This window comes from Schistocerca serialis, chromosome 4 (assembly GCF_023864345.2).
Source record: "Schistocerca serialis cubense isolate TAMUIC-IGC-003099 chromosome 4, iqSchSeri2.2, whole genome shotgun sequence".
NCBI classification, from domain to species: Eukaryota; Metazoa; Arthropoda; class Insecta; order Orthoptera; family Acrididae; genus Schistocerca; species Schistocerca serialis.
Window position 1 is genome coordinate 412,689,102 of NC_064641.1, and position 13,510 is coordinate 412,702,611.

General features: G+C 40.4%; 1 protein-coding gene across 2 annotated transcripts in view; it reads right to left on the reverse strand.

The window, feature by feature from the left end:
• LOC126474963 (TATA box-binding protein-associated factor RNA polymerase I subunit B) overlaps positions 1 to 13,510 on the reverse strand; it is a 337,291-nt gene that overhangs the window by 120,625 nt on the left and 203,156 nt on the right. For both annotated transcript variants that reach the window (XM_050102488.1, XM_050102487.1), the window contains exon 7: positions 9,997 to 10,229. In XM_050102488.1, coding sequence (XP_049958445.1) covers positions 9,997 to 10,229 — 233 coding nt within the window. The remainder of the gene's footprint in view (positions 1 to 9,996; positions 10,230 to 13,510) is intronic.

Consider the following 13,510-nt stretch of genomic DNA (forward strand, 5'->3'; position numbering starts at 1 on the left):
CTGCACCAGTTGAAGATCAGAAGTCTTCATATTTCTCTTCAAGATGTAAAGTTCCTTGAACTCAGTTGCATTTAGAATTGACTGAACTTGCAGTACACCTAGCTGTTCAGATGTATGGCAGATGTGTTTCTTGCTTAAATCACTACGAATGGTGTGGTGTGTGTAGCTTCAGTGATGAGGTGAACTAAATCTTTTGGAACTTAACACACAGTTAGTCTCTTTCCCTTCTCAATGCAATCAAAATCGTGATCACAAAACATAAAAGAGTATCTTTCCACCAAAAACTTGTGTTCTAATTCTGTAATGTAATACTGTTGGGTAAACCTACATAAACATCATCATCTTATGTTTGTTCCACCCACAGCAGTCATCACTCCACATCATCAGTTCCTTTTTACAATCAAATTTTTATGTAAAGGGAAGAAATTTCATTCCCAGCCCTGTCATGTATGGTCTCACACCAGAGAAACATGTGACCAGTCTTGAATATGAAAAATTATAATTTGAGAGCTGTCATAAATAGCACATTTCACTGTGTCTTAATGATGGAAGAGAAATCACTTTTTGTAAATCCATTGCAGCTGCACAAACTTCTGAGTTAGGAACTTGTATCTTGATTTCATCAGCTTTTGTGGAACCCACAGCTTTCTTTGCTCTCCTCTAATGCAATTCTAGTTGCATTTTATTGTCTTTATTATTGGAAACACATCTCCATATGTCTTCAAGAACCTCACTTGTAGAACAGACGTCACTTGACACAAGATGAAATTTTAGCTCGGGGTATTTTTCTTTTAAGGCTTTGGCATCAAAGCTGTATGTGATTTCAGTGTCTTCATGTTACTTTTGAAAATCCTTGAAGAAAAAACAGTCAAGTCCTCCCTTAATTAGTCTTGGAATATTGGCTTTCTTGCCTTGGTATGGAATTGATATTATCAACAGCAAGCTTTTTATCTTCTGTATATTTCCTGTATTTTGTCTTATTTCCTTGCCTTTCTTCATACACAGTGTCAGCACTCCTATTCCACTATGCTAATATCGAAACTCTTCTTTTGGTCAAACCTAGAAACTCATAAAATGTTCCATTACATACTTCTATTCATCTCCCTCACCATCAGGCAAAATGTAGCACACATTCGCTTCTATCATCTTTGGTACTGCCAGCTGTTCAGCATCTTCTTCTGTACACACCTGAGCAGTTTTGTTAATATCATTATTTACTTTTGATCTGCTCTTCACTTTACAAGCATGTATGTGAGACATTGCATAGGTTTTTGTTTCACTGTGTCTTTTAGTGAGTTGACATCATTAAACAACTTAACTTTCTGTTCATATGAAAGCTGTCTTTACTGAAACTGACATTTACAGGAAACCTGAAAGAGGGATCTCTGCAAGTAAGTAAATGATTCCATCTGGGTAGTTAACCACAACCTCATAATGAGAACAATCATTTATGTCCATATGAAATTCTTTTTAATAATTAATAGCATTAATAAACATGAACAGTGCTTATTTTGTTTCCATAACTTTTAATAAATGCTAAAAAAGGCGGTCAAGGCCTACCAGGTGATTGGGGAGCCTTTTCAGGTGAAATCACAGCATTGTCTTTCTGGGTATATTCATTTCTTTTGCTGCATAGTTTTTTTCCTTTCATTTAGAGCACTAACTTCACCTCTTTTCCTCTATTTTGGGGAGTTTTCCTTCCCATTTTGCAATATTGTGTATTATTTATCTATAATAATTACTTAAGCAAAGCCATATTGTTGCAAGCAAACCACGGAGCTACTTCCACTGCTAGCAATTCACACAAATGTGTGCCAAGACACCAACAGAGTGTTGGTGCATGACTCATTACTTGAATGTCAATGTTGGAGTTGGATACAAGTGTCATCTGGTGACAGCTGTAAACAATGTTCCTCTAGTGTTCTAATGCCTGTATCACAATATATGTTACTGGCATGGTAGAAGAATTTGACCAACGACACTAATTTACATTTTTTTTTTTTTTTATCTTGAGCTGGTTTTTACTTACATGCCAAAATTATCTCTAGCTTAACCTGCAAAGAACACACATAATGAGGAGGAGGGACTGGTGAATTCCACCATATTGAATTTCAGAAGTTGTGATAAATGTTACACTTAATCAGCAAAGTGTAAAGATAAGGTAACAGAAATGAATACAAGACACTGATCTACCACAAAGAGATGATATCTCAGGTGTTCTTGGCAAAAATGTTTAACTGTACTCTTCCAGGTGTTCTGCTGATTTGTTTCCATTTTGTGCACAATAATTAAAAAACAAAACCATTTATTTTCTTCAGGTGCTGTTATGCGCACTCATTGCCTGGACTCCCAACAAACTGTCCGGTTGGCGTCCAGGCACCAAATACACACAATACCATCTGAAGGATGACTGGCTCAGTCGTTGAAATATTCTGTATAAAACGAAAACAACAACTTGGCTGAACACTCAGAAGTACAAATTAATACACTGCAAGAATTCTAGAAAAAGCACTGCACCTGAAAATGAGCCTCTGCTGTAGCCTATTTTTGAATCAAACATTTGAGATCCTCGGCAAACACACAGTAAAGACTTAATGTATTTGCTGCTACATGTGTAACACTAGTTTAATCTGTATGTAACAGGAAACACAAATGATGACTGTTAGACTAAAAGTGACAGTCATCTCAAATGAAGTTCTCGAATAAATTTTCACTTTGTAGTGTAGTGTGTACTGATTTGAATTTTCCTGGCAGTGTGCTGGACCAGGACTCAAACGTGGGAGCTTTGCCTTTTGTGGCCAAGTGTTCCACCAACTGAACTACCCAAGAACAGCTCATGACTTGCCCTTACAACTTTACCTCTAACAGTACTCATCTCCTACCTTTCAAACTTCATGGAATATTTCCTGCAAACTTTGTGGGACTAGCACTCCTGGAGGAAAGGATATTGTGAAGACATGCCTAGTCACAACCCTGGGGATTGTTTACAGAATGAATTTTGACCCTGCAGTGGAGTGTCCACTGATGTGAAACATCCTGACAGATTAAAACAGTATGGCAGACTGGGACTCCAACTTGGGATCTTTGCCAGTCATGGGCAAGTGCTCTACTGACTGAAGTATCCAAGTACTTCTGTGAAGTTTGAAAAGAAGGAGATGAGGTACTGGCAGAGATAAAACTGTGAAATTGAGTCATGAATCATACTTTTATATCTCTGTCAGTAGAATACTTACCCAAAAAAGGCAAAAGTCCCAGATTCAAGCCCCCAGTCTGGCACACAGTTTTAATATGTCAGGAAGTTTCTAGAAAAGTTATTCAGATAATCTGGAGAATTATTATACAATATACACTGAAAATAACTCAACTAAATGTCTAACATATGTAAGTTAAGAACAATAAGTATTAGGACTCGTATGAAGTCATACAAGTGGTCTTATTTCTCTGGATCCAGACATGAATGGGACAAAAAAAGGTAGCACTTAACAATCATGATAATAACAACATAGGAGAATTTTGACAGCACACAATATTGCACAGCTGACAAGTTATTTTACAGTTGCAATCATTTTAGTCATCTAAGTCTGAAGCTAATGTCATAATCTCATTTTTTACTTGAGTTCAGGTGATGGTGACAGATGCAACAATATATAGGTTCCAATCTGCTTTGTGTAAATCTAGCATAATTTGTCTACTGGTACATAAAATATAGAACTACTTGAATCATATAAGGTTCTGCCGTGTCCAGTTAATATGCTGTTGCTAATTTATGTGATATTTTGAATCGGTTTTAAAGAACCAAGCAAAAACACACTTCATCACCATATACAAGGTGCTACCTACATTAGGGTCATTTCTAAGTTATGCACGGGACGAATTTACAGTTTAAAAAATTCCTCCATAAAAGGACCCCTAATTTCATTTGTAAAGTGTAATGAAAGTCAAAGACACTACGTTGCAAAACTGATTATAAGAGGAACACATATTTTGTGAGATGATGATTTACAGCTGACAACAACCTTTTCCTGTAATGGGGCATATAAAATTCTGCATTTCATCCCATAACAATAAATGTTGCTACAAATGAGTGGCATTGGCTTGCCAGTGAAAGAGATACCAAAATAATGTGCTGGCATAAGCCATTACCAGCACACTAGTCAGCAAAGATGTAGTGTGAAGATCGATAGTAGGCGCTGGATCACGCGTGTCTATCAGGAGAGAGGGCAGATACACACGAACAAGCAACAAGCCACCAACACCCTCTCAACGTAATGTATTTAGGCCACTGCTGCTGACTGGAGAGCCTCACTGACTCAACTCACTAATCCAGGTTGGTGTCTGCCATTCAGTTGCAGAGCAGGATAGTTCAGCACAGGCTATGCCACTACATAATAACCAGAACTGTGAATGTAGAAAGATTACAGATATTGACCGCGCGAGGACTATTACTGGTGAGCCGGTACCACAACACGTGGACTCTATTCGAGATAAGTAAATACTTCAAGTTCATATAACTAAAGAAATGTATTAATCCACATGTGCATTTGTGTTGAAGAAAGACAATACCGGCTGCTCATAACAACATCCTCTACCTCGCTTCTTTACAGTACAAGACTCTTAAGTGGCGACGAGGATAATTCAGTGGCAATCGAAGTTAATCAATTGGGCCAAAGATTTTGCTTGCTTCTCTTGTGTTTTAGCTTGCAGGGGTGATTGTGTTCCCGTGTTTGCTACTTTGTTGTTGTGTTCTTGCACGTATTTCACAAGGGGAGCAGCAGAACTAATCAAATTTCTCTTTTCAGGGGCTTTGCTTGCTTTTTGATATAGCGTATTTGTTTAAGCCACGAATTCCCCACCGCCCCACCACTCCACCCCCTGCCCCCGTGCCTCAGCTGCAGATGGCCAATGTGATGCATCTAACACAAGTTTTCAGTTTGAGAACCAACAAATCGCTACCTTACTGACAACGGTACAACAACTACTGGCTGCACAAGTTGCATCAACCAACCAACCACCCCGACACAAGTGCTACAAACCAGTACATCGACATTCTGGCAATTTAAAGACATAGAAGAGGAATGGCTTGAATATCTCACTCAGTTCCAACCACACTGTCAAGTTACAATACTTCCTTCGGGGACCCCCTGTTCAGGTCAAAACCGCACCTCCCAACAAACTCAGCTATGACCAAATAATCGTTGCATTACTATGACCAGCGAGTCCAAGTAGCTGCAGGTAGATACCAGTTCTTTCACTTGCAGAAAAAGCCAGAACAGACATACCGCGCATGGTACACAGAATTAAGGGGCTTGACTAGGAAGTGAAAATTTAAGTGTAGTTGCGGCAACTTTTACAGTGATTTAATGATTCGCGATGCAATGACATTCAATGTCCCAGATAGTAGAATATAGGAACAGATCTTAAAGTACTCTGATCCATCACTTCCCCAAGTATTGCAAATCTTAGAGCAATATTATTTGGGTGACATAGCAGCCAATAAGTCTGACCAGGCTCCAATGCGTTGGGTCGAGTCACCTCTTGCTCGCGACCGCTCCAAGCAGCCAGAACATAGAGCACTTACACAGACATGCGGACAGCCATGTAGACATGCGAACAGGCCTGTGAATTTAGTGAAGTCTTGCCCTAGAAGTTTTGCTCACCATAAAAGACAGGATTGCCCATCACATATTGCAATGTGTTACATGTGTGGTAAAAAAGGCCATGTCCAAGCAGTTTGTTTGAAATGGCACAAAAATGCCAATTTTACCCGCTCCCAGAAAAAACAGGCTTGTGCACTTGCAGTGAATGCAGTGTTTTCAACAGCTTCTGAGAAAAGAAAGATTAAGGTTGTGTCTCCTTCTCGCCCTAGTGCTCTACAACAACTTTCTAACAAAGTATTTGTCTCATTACGAATTGCTGGCTGTCGTGTGAACTTTCAGTTAGATACAGGTGTCTCAGTAGCTTTGCTTAATCACACCACAGAAGAACAGTTAGGCTCAACATGGCTTTCTAAATCTAGGGAGCACCTCACTGCTTATAACAGACAGCAAATTCCAGTGCTTGGACAGTGTAGTTTGCCTGCCACTTACAAATCTCACACTAGGACAGTGAATTTTGCTGTGTTGAAATCAAGAGACAGTGGCAACATATTTGGTCTAGATGCCTTTGATTTGTTTGGGCTCAGCATCCAAGACAATGTAATTTCAGTCTCGGCTTTTGACCCGACAGACAATGTAGCTAGCTTGCTTAAAGAATTTCCTGAACTATTTTCAGAAGGAATGGAAAAAGCTAATAACTTTGCAGCACATAATACACTGAAAGACAATGCACAGCCTAAGCTTTTCCAGGCCCACCCCATTCCAATTGCTTTAAGATAAAAAGCAGTCAGTAAATTGAAACAATTGCAAGATAATGGTGTAATTGCTCCCATTGAAGTTAGTCAATGGGCATGTCCTATCATTTTGTTGCCTAAGTCTTCTGGTCATATTCGCATTTGTGCTGACTTCAAGTCTACACTCAACCCACAGACAGTAGTTGATACTTATCCATTACCTCGCCCTGAGGAACTCATCGTCAGGCTTGGTGCAGGATGATGCTTTTCTAAGATAGATTTGCGTGATGTCTACTTGCAATTCCACTCGATGAAGAATCACAGGAAGTGTTTGCTGTAAATACACACTGAGGACTGTTCAAGTATTTGCAGTTGCCATTCAGCAGTGCTTCTGCACCCGCCATTTTTCAACGTTACTTGGCACTGATGACTGCAAAAGTGCCATTTTGTTCAAACTACCATGACGATATTGTCACCTCAGGTCATGCACCAGAGGAACACATTGCCAATTTGTGTACTCTTTCTTGAGTGTTGTCAGAAAGAGTGCTCAAGTGTTGTCCCGAAAAGTGTGACTTTTTTCAAACTGAACTACAGTACTTAGGTCATGTGATAAACAGTCAGGGTATGCACCCCCTCCAATCTCATTTGCTTGCAATCCATGACCTGCCTGTTCCTCGCAATGATGTATATGAACTGCAGTCAGTGCTAGGCAAGATGACATACTACATTCGGTTTATACTGAATGCCATTCAGATTGCGGCTCCATTGCATCGCTTGCGTCACAAAAATGTACCTATTGTGTGGACTAAAGACTGTCAAGACGCATTTCAGAAATTCAAAAATGCCTCAGATGTATAGTGCATTTTCACCCTGACAAGCCAGTAGTTTTGCAAGTTGATGCTTCCTCCTATGGAACTGGCACTGTGCTTTCACACAGGACTGGTGAACAAGACAGAACTATTGCTTTTGCCTCGAAGTTGTTAATTCAAATTCAACACAATTATTCTCAAATAGAAAAAGAGGTTCTCTCTACTGTGTATGGTGTGACCAAATTACATCACTATTTGTATGGTTGCATGTTCTTTTTAGTAAGAGGTCACATGCCTTTGCAATCCTTGTTTCATCCATAACAGCAAGTTCCTTCATGCACTGCTCAGAAGTTGCAATGATGGGCTTTGTTGTCGTTGCAGTATCAGTATGAAATTGTGTACAGACCTACAGCAAAGCATGACAACGCAGACACCCTATCTCACTTTCCAATTGGCCCAGAATCTGATTTTGATGCACCTGCTGCATCTTATTGCCAAATCAATGCGCAGGACTCTGAATTGCTGGAATCTTTTCCCTTCCACTACAGAAAGATTGCACAGGCCACGGAAGCAGACTCAGGTCCCAAGACTGTTTCATTACATTCACACATCTTGGCCTCATTCACTGAACAGTGTCCAGAACTCAGTTGTGCACCAATATTTTGCAGATCGGCATAACCTTTCATTACATTCACACATCTTGGCCTCATTCACTGAACAGTGTCCAGAACTCAGTTGTGCACCAATATTTTGCAGATCGGCATAACCTTTCACAACAACAAAGTGTGATTCTAATTCAAAATGACAATGTGCTTATTCCCAGAGTGTTGCAAAAGGACATATCGCAATTGCGACACCAAGGACATCAGTGAATTGTTTTCACAAACAGTTAGCGCAATGGCACTGTACATGGCAGGGCACGAATGCTTATATTGAACAGATGACGTCACAGGGTCGCGCATGCATGGAAAACCAGTTTACTCCACTACAAACATTTGCAGCTTGGCCTAAGACACAATCCCCATGTTAACAAGCACACAATGATTTTGCAGGACCATTTTGGAACACTCATTGGGTCATAGCGGTAGTCTCTTTCAGCAAGTTCCCCTTTGCTGTCCCTATGGCTTCTATCATGTCACATAGCACCATTCAAGTGTTGTACTCCATATTTCGCACAGAAGGTTTGCCAGAAGCACTTGTGTCAGACAAAGGACTACAGTTCACTTCAAGTGATTTTGAACAGTTTTGTGAACGAAATGGCATTCGTCATCTAACAAGTGCTCTGTTTCATCCCCAGTCCAATGGAGAAGCAGAATGCTTTGTACACACTTTTAAACAACAGATGGCCAAGCTTCGCATCACCCACATATGAGACAAGTGCTGCAATTCTTTCTCACCTCCTATCACTCCACCCCCCCCCCCCCCCCCCCCCCCCCGAGACGGACCATCACCAGCAGAACTTCTGCATGCCTGCTGCCATCAGATGCTGCTACACTTGTTCCGCCCACTGCAGCATCTGGCACCGCCAACGGTCTGCAAGTATCGCTTTGTGCAGCGTGACCTTGTTTTTTTCAGAGTTTATGACAACTGTGAGCACTGGGAAAGTGGCATGATCCAGGAACACATTGGCTCTTTTATGTACTTGATTGCAGATCCTGATGGTTTGCAGTACCGCCACAGGAACCACAAATTTGTACATATCAATTGCCACTTGATTCTGCTGATTTTCTTCCCACAGATTCATGGCCTCATGAATGCCACCCAATAATGCTACCAGGCAACCCAGGAGGAGTAGATGGAAGATGTACCCTCGCCCCCGCTCGCCAATCCAATGGGCGTAGACCCATCATTGCCGTCGCTGTCATTACCCCAGGACATGCCCTCAGGGCTGGACGTGTGCCCCGGCAGCAGTTTTCTGGAGGATCTTTCTGTTGCCTCACAAGCCAGATGGTGGGGTACAGCCTGGATTATGCCATCCTCAACAATCGCGGATCCTGGCTCATCCGTCCAGTGTCCTGGCTCCGCCCTGTTGTTGTCTGCATACCCCATACTTAACAAGGGTGCACCATTTTCGGGCAGAGAAATGTGCTGGCATAAGCTCTTGCCAGCACATACGTCGGCAAAGATGTAGCATGAAGATCAATAGTAGCCACTGGATCAAGTGAACTTATCACGAGAGAGGCCAGAGACACAAGCACTAGCAACAAGCCACCAACACCCTCTCGACAGCAATTATTTATGCTGCCACTGCTGGCCAGAGGACCTCACTGACTCGACTCTTACTCCAGTTTGGCATCTGTCATTCATTTAGGGTATGGCACAATTCAGCAAAGGCTATGCCAATAGAAAGCAACCAGAATTGTGAGTATAGCAAGGTTACCAATACTGTCTGCATGAGGTCTATTACTGATGAGCTTGTACCACAACACACCGACTCTAATCAAGATAAGTAAAAACGTCGAGTTCATATAAATAAAGAGACGTATTAATCCACGTGTGCATTTGTGTTGTAGAAAGAGGATACCGGCCACCGATAACAACATCCTCTCCCTTGCTTCCTAACAGTACAAGACTCTACACATAAACTTTATTTGAGATTAAGAAAATCTTATTACATGAAGACACAAAATTAAACATAGAGACGGAAATATTTCAAATGACTCTCTGACAAAATAAGCCTACACAAAATAACTGAATGTATATCATAAGCATACACTATTGATGAAGTAAGTAAATTCCTCCTTATAGAAATGTGAAACCTTCACAAGTTATTGTTCCTAGATCAGCAGTCTGTCATTAGATTCACAAATATTTTAAAGCACGAAGTCAAAGTTCACTAAAAAATTGTGTTACACATACCTGGCAACCCTAATTCATGGACCTGCCGTTCAACTAACTTATGAACATCTGGAACTGGCACATATTTCACGCCCAACCACTTTATTAAAAGTCCAGTGCCTTTTAATATGGTGGAATAATTTGCACTTTGCACTGATGCACCAAACTGTGTTCTATCGCTTTTCTTGATGCAGACTCCTTGAGGGAAGAAATGTGTCACATGTTGATATGATAAGTGCCCTTCTCGGATCCATCTGTAATCAAATAAAACAAAAAGATTTAGAAAGAGGGCAAATTAGCTGCTCGTCTATGAATGAAAATAATTTACGAATTCTGATACATTTCTGATGTAGTGGTTGCCACGGCTATCATTCCACTAAATGAAAAAAATGGTTCATATTTGTAGCAGCAATGGAATACATGTATAACTAAATGTTTTGTTCGAAGTAAGAATAATAATGTGAGTCAACTACCAATACCCACAAGAAAACTAGTCATAATTAGCAAAATAGACCAGTTTGTAAATGGAACTTCTTCAGATCTGATGAACGGGACGAACATTACATGAAAGTATTCTACTGCAATGTTGTCTTTCTCGAATGTTGCTACAGTAAGCAACTGCTGTCAAGCAATAGAATCAAGAAAATAATGCACAATACCTTTTGCCAATTTTTCATGTTATAATGCTGAAACTACAGCTGCATTTTGAACATGCAACAAACTAGACTAATTGTTACTTCATTTTTAAATTGGTATATTGTTAGATAAATATGACTAAGCATTAATTTTAGGATAGCCAGTTACCAGGCAAGAAATTTTAACTCTTTTCTGTACACTTGTCACTGTGAAGACAAACATATAATGGAGAGTCTAGGTTAGAATATCAACGACATTTAATTATGATCACGATGCATTGCTACTCATCATAAAAATGACACATTAAGTTGCAGACAAACACAACGCAAAGACTGTTATACATTTAGCTTTCAGCCAAAGCCTTCTCAAGAAAAGAAAACGTGTATTTATACAAGCAAGCACACCTCATGCATACATGAATTCTATCTCCGGCAGCTCCAGCTGGAATGCAACTGTCACACTGGATGAAGCAGCAATCCACAATCTGGCGGGGAAGGGGGAGGGTTAGCAAGGCATAGGTGGGGGGGTGGGGGGGGAGAAGAGCACTGTCTGACACAGTGTGCAGGGACAGATGGCAACAAGGCTGCCAGGTGCAGCGTCGGGCGGCTGTGGAGAAGGGGATAGGGAAGGAGAGGGGGGGGGGGGGGGGGACGACAGGGCACAGAGAAGGGGAAAATATGGGTGGATGCATTGGCAGAGAGTGCCACACAGTAAGGGTGATGACACATGAATAACGAGAAGGTGATATGACAGAGGGTGCATAAATTGTTGTGTGGACCATGTGGGGACAGTAGGTCACCGTAGGATGAGGCCATGATAATTTTGACGTTGTAAATGTATAGTAATGATAACTCTCATCTGTGCAATTCAGAAAAGCTGGTGGCAGAGGGGAGGATCCAGAAAGCGTGTGTTGTTAAGCAGTCACTACAATCAATGTTCAGATGCATGTTGTGCCACAGTGTAACATTATGCATATGTAGGCAAGCGACTTGGCTGCTTGGAAGTGGTATGACGGGAGGTGAAATTGTTGTACGGCTGAACACTAGCAGGTCCACAGCCCAGAACACACTGCAGCAGGTACGGGCAATTCCAGGTACAAAGACGAGCAGCGCCACTGTAAATGGGTAAAAACAAAGTTGGGAATTTGGAATGCTGTGGCTCTCATGTCCTCTGTTCAGGAGATGCATCAAGAATGGCAAGCTGAAAGATGGCTTCTTGTAGCTCTCCAAAAATCTATAATAATTCACAGTCAAGTATTAAAGCAAATCTGAATACATCAGTAACACCAGAAAAATGTGGTGCATCCAATCATGCAACAATATTTCAATGTTTTTACAACTATGAAAGTTAGTATTTCACAGTAAATGAACATTTTCACAATGATCCTCTGAATTAACAACTTTTAAATGCTTCATGTGATTTCAACATATGATATCTCAGATGATAGCATTGAACTATAGCTATCATCTCTGAAAGCTACACACCTGTATCTGTTTTACTTCTTGATTTATTACGTTTTTTATATGTTTTCATTATGCAAGTGTTTGTCAGAACACTGTATCCTCCATACCTACACAGCAAATGAGTACAGCATGAATACCTCACACTTTGTTACACTTTTGTCTTGTATTTAATGAACAGTCTATTATTTTGCAAGTAACTTTATTTAAATGTTAATTACAATTGATAATACAAAATCATGGTAGTTTAAGAAATGGACAACTGCATGTGTTAACTAACACCAACTTCGTAAAAGAGTACTGAAAGATGCTTCTGACAAGTAGGCCTGAATAACAGTTTACACAATATTTAATGACAATCTGTTGTCATTTGTCATGAGTGCACATGCAGCAGAATACTGGCTTATTTAATTAAGGAGAAACCTTTATTTATATTTATTTTGAATGGTCTGAGTGTGACCGAAAGCATATAACATTTCTTTATTTAAATATTGTTGTAATATATTAGTTCAGTCTGGCAAGCGGTCAAGCTATGTCCAATCATGTCCTTAGAACTTAAGAATTTTTGGTGTGGAAGGCCTTCAGACAATGGAAAAGCAGTCAGTATCAAGACACTATGGAAGTCACGTGAAGAGGGTCACTTTTTTGAGTAAACGGCTCAAGGAAGCAATTCTGGACACTTTTACACTAGTTGTGGAAGGAGGCAGACGTTGGAAGTTTTTTTCTCATTGGTTTAAGTAGCTGCTGACTTGCTTCTTGTAGTTGAAGCTGAGTTAGAACACTTCATGAGATCTGTCACCCAACATAATAACTGATTCATTTACTTTTTAATCCAGCCACCATAGTTGATTCTCATGAAGTAGAGGTCCTGCTAATCAGTGCCTCTGAAATCCCATGTGTAGCACAGGAAAGGCTTGACTTTTTCATGTTCTGCAGTTGCTATTGGGGGCAAAATAAGATAACTTCTACTCATATCATGAAAAAGCATGTCTGAATGGGTGTACAGGCCATTAGAGTGACTCGTAAATTAGAGTAGAACACAACGTTTCATATGACATATGCCTCAAAGGCTCAACGTGATACCAGAGATTACAATATATTTTATGTGTCACAAAACCATCTTGTATTTTGTTCTCATTCTTGGAGAGTGTGGTTGCTCCTTGACGGTCAAGCCACTGCCCAGCCGTGACACCAAAATGTAAAAGGGCCCCACCCACTGCAGGTGGAGCTGTTTACTTGTCATCATACCTTGCCATTTTCTCATATTCCACACTTCCCCTTTAATGTCTGCACGTTCGAAAATAAAAGCAGCACACAGTAATGTTCTTTGACTTACTCCCTGCTTAATATTATTCTGTCACAATCGTCTTTCCTTGTACTACATAAGTAGTGTGAAACGTTGTTTGCCTAAATGGAATGTAACAGTTTATATTCCCCCA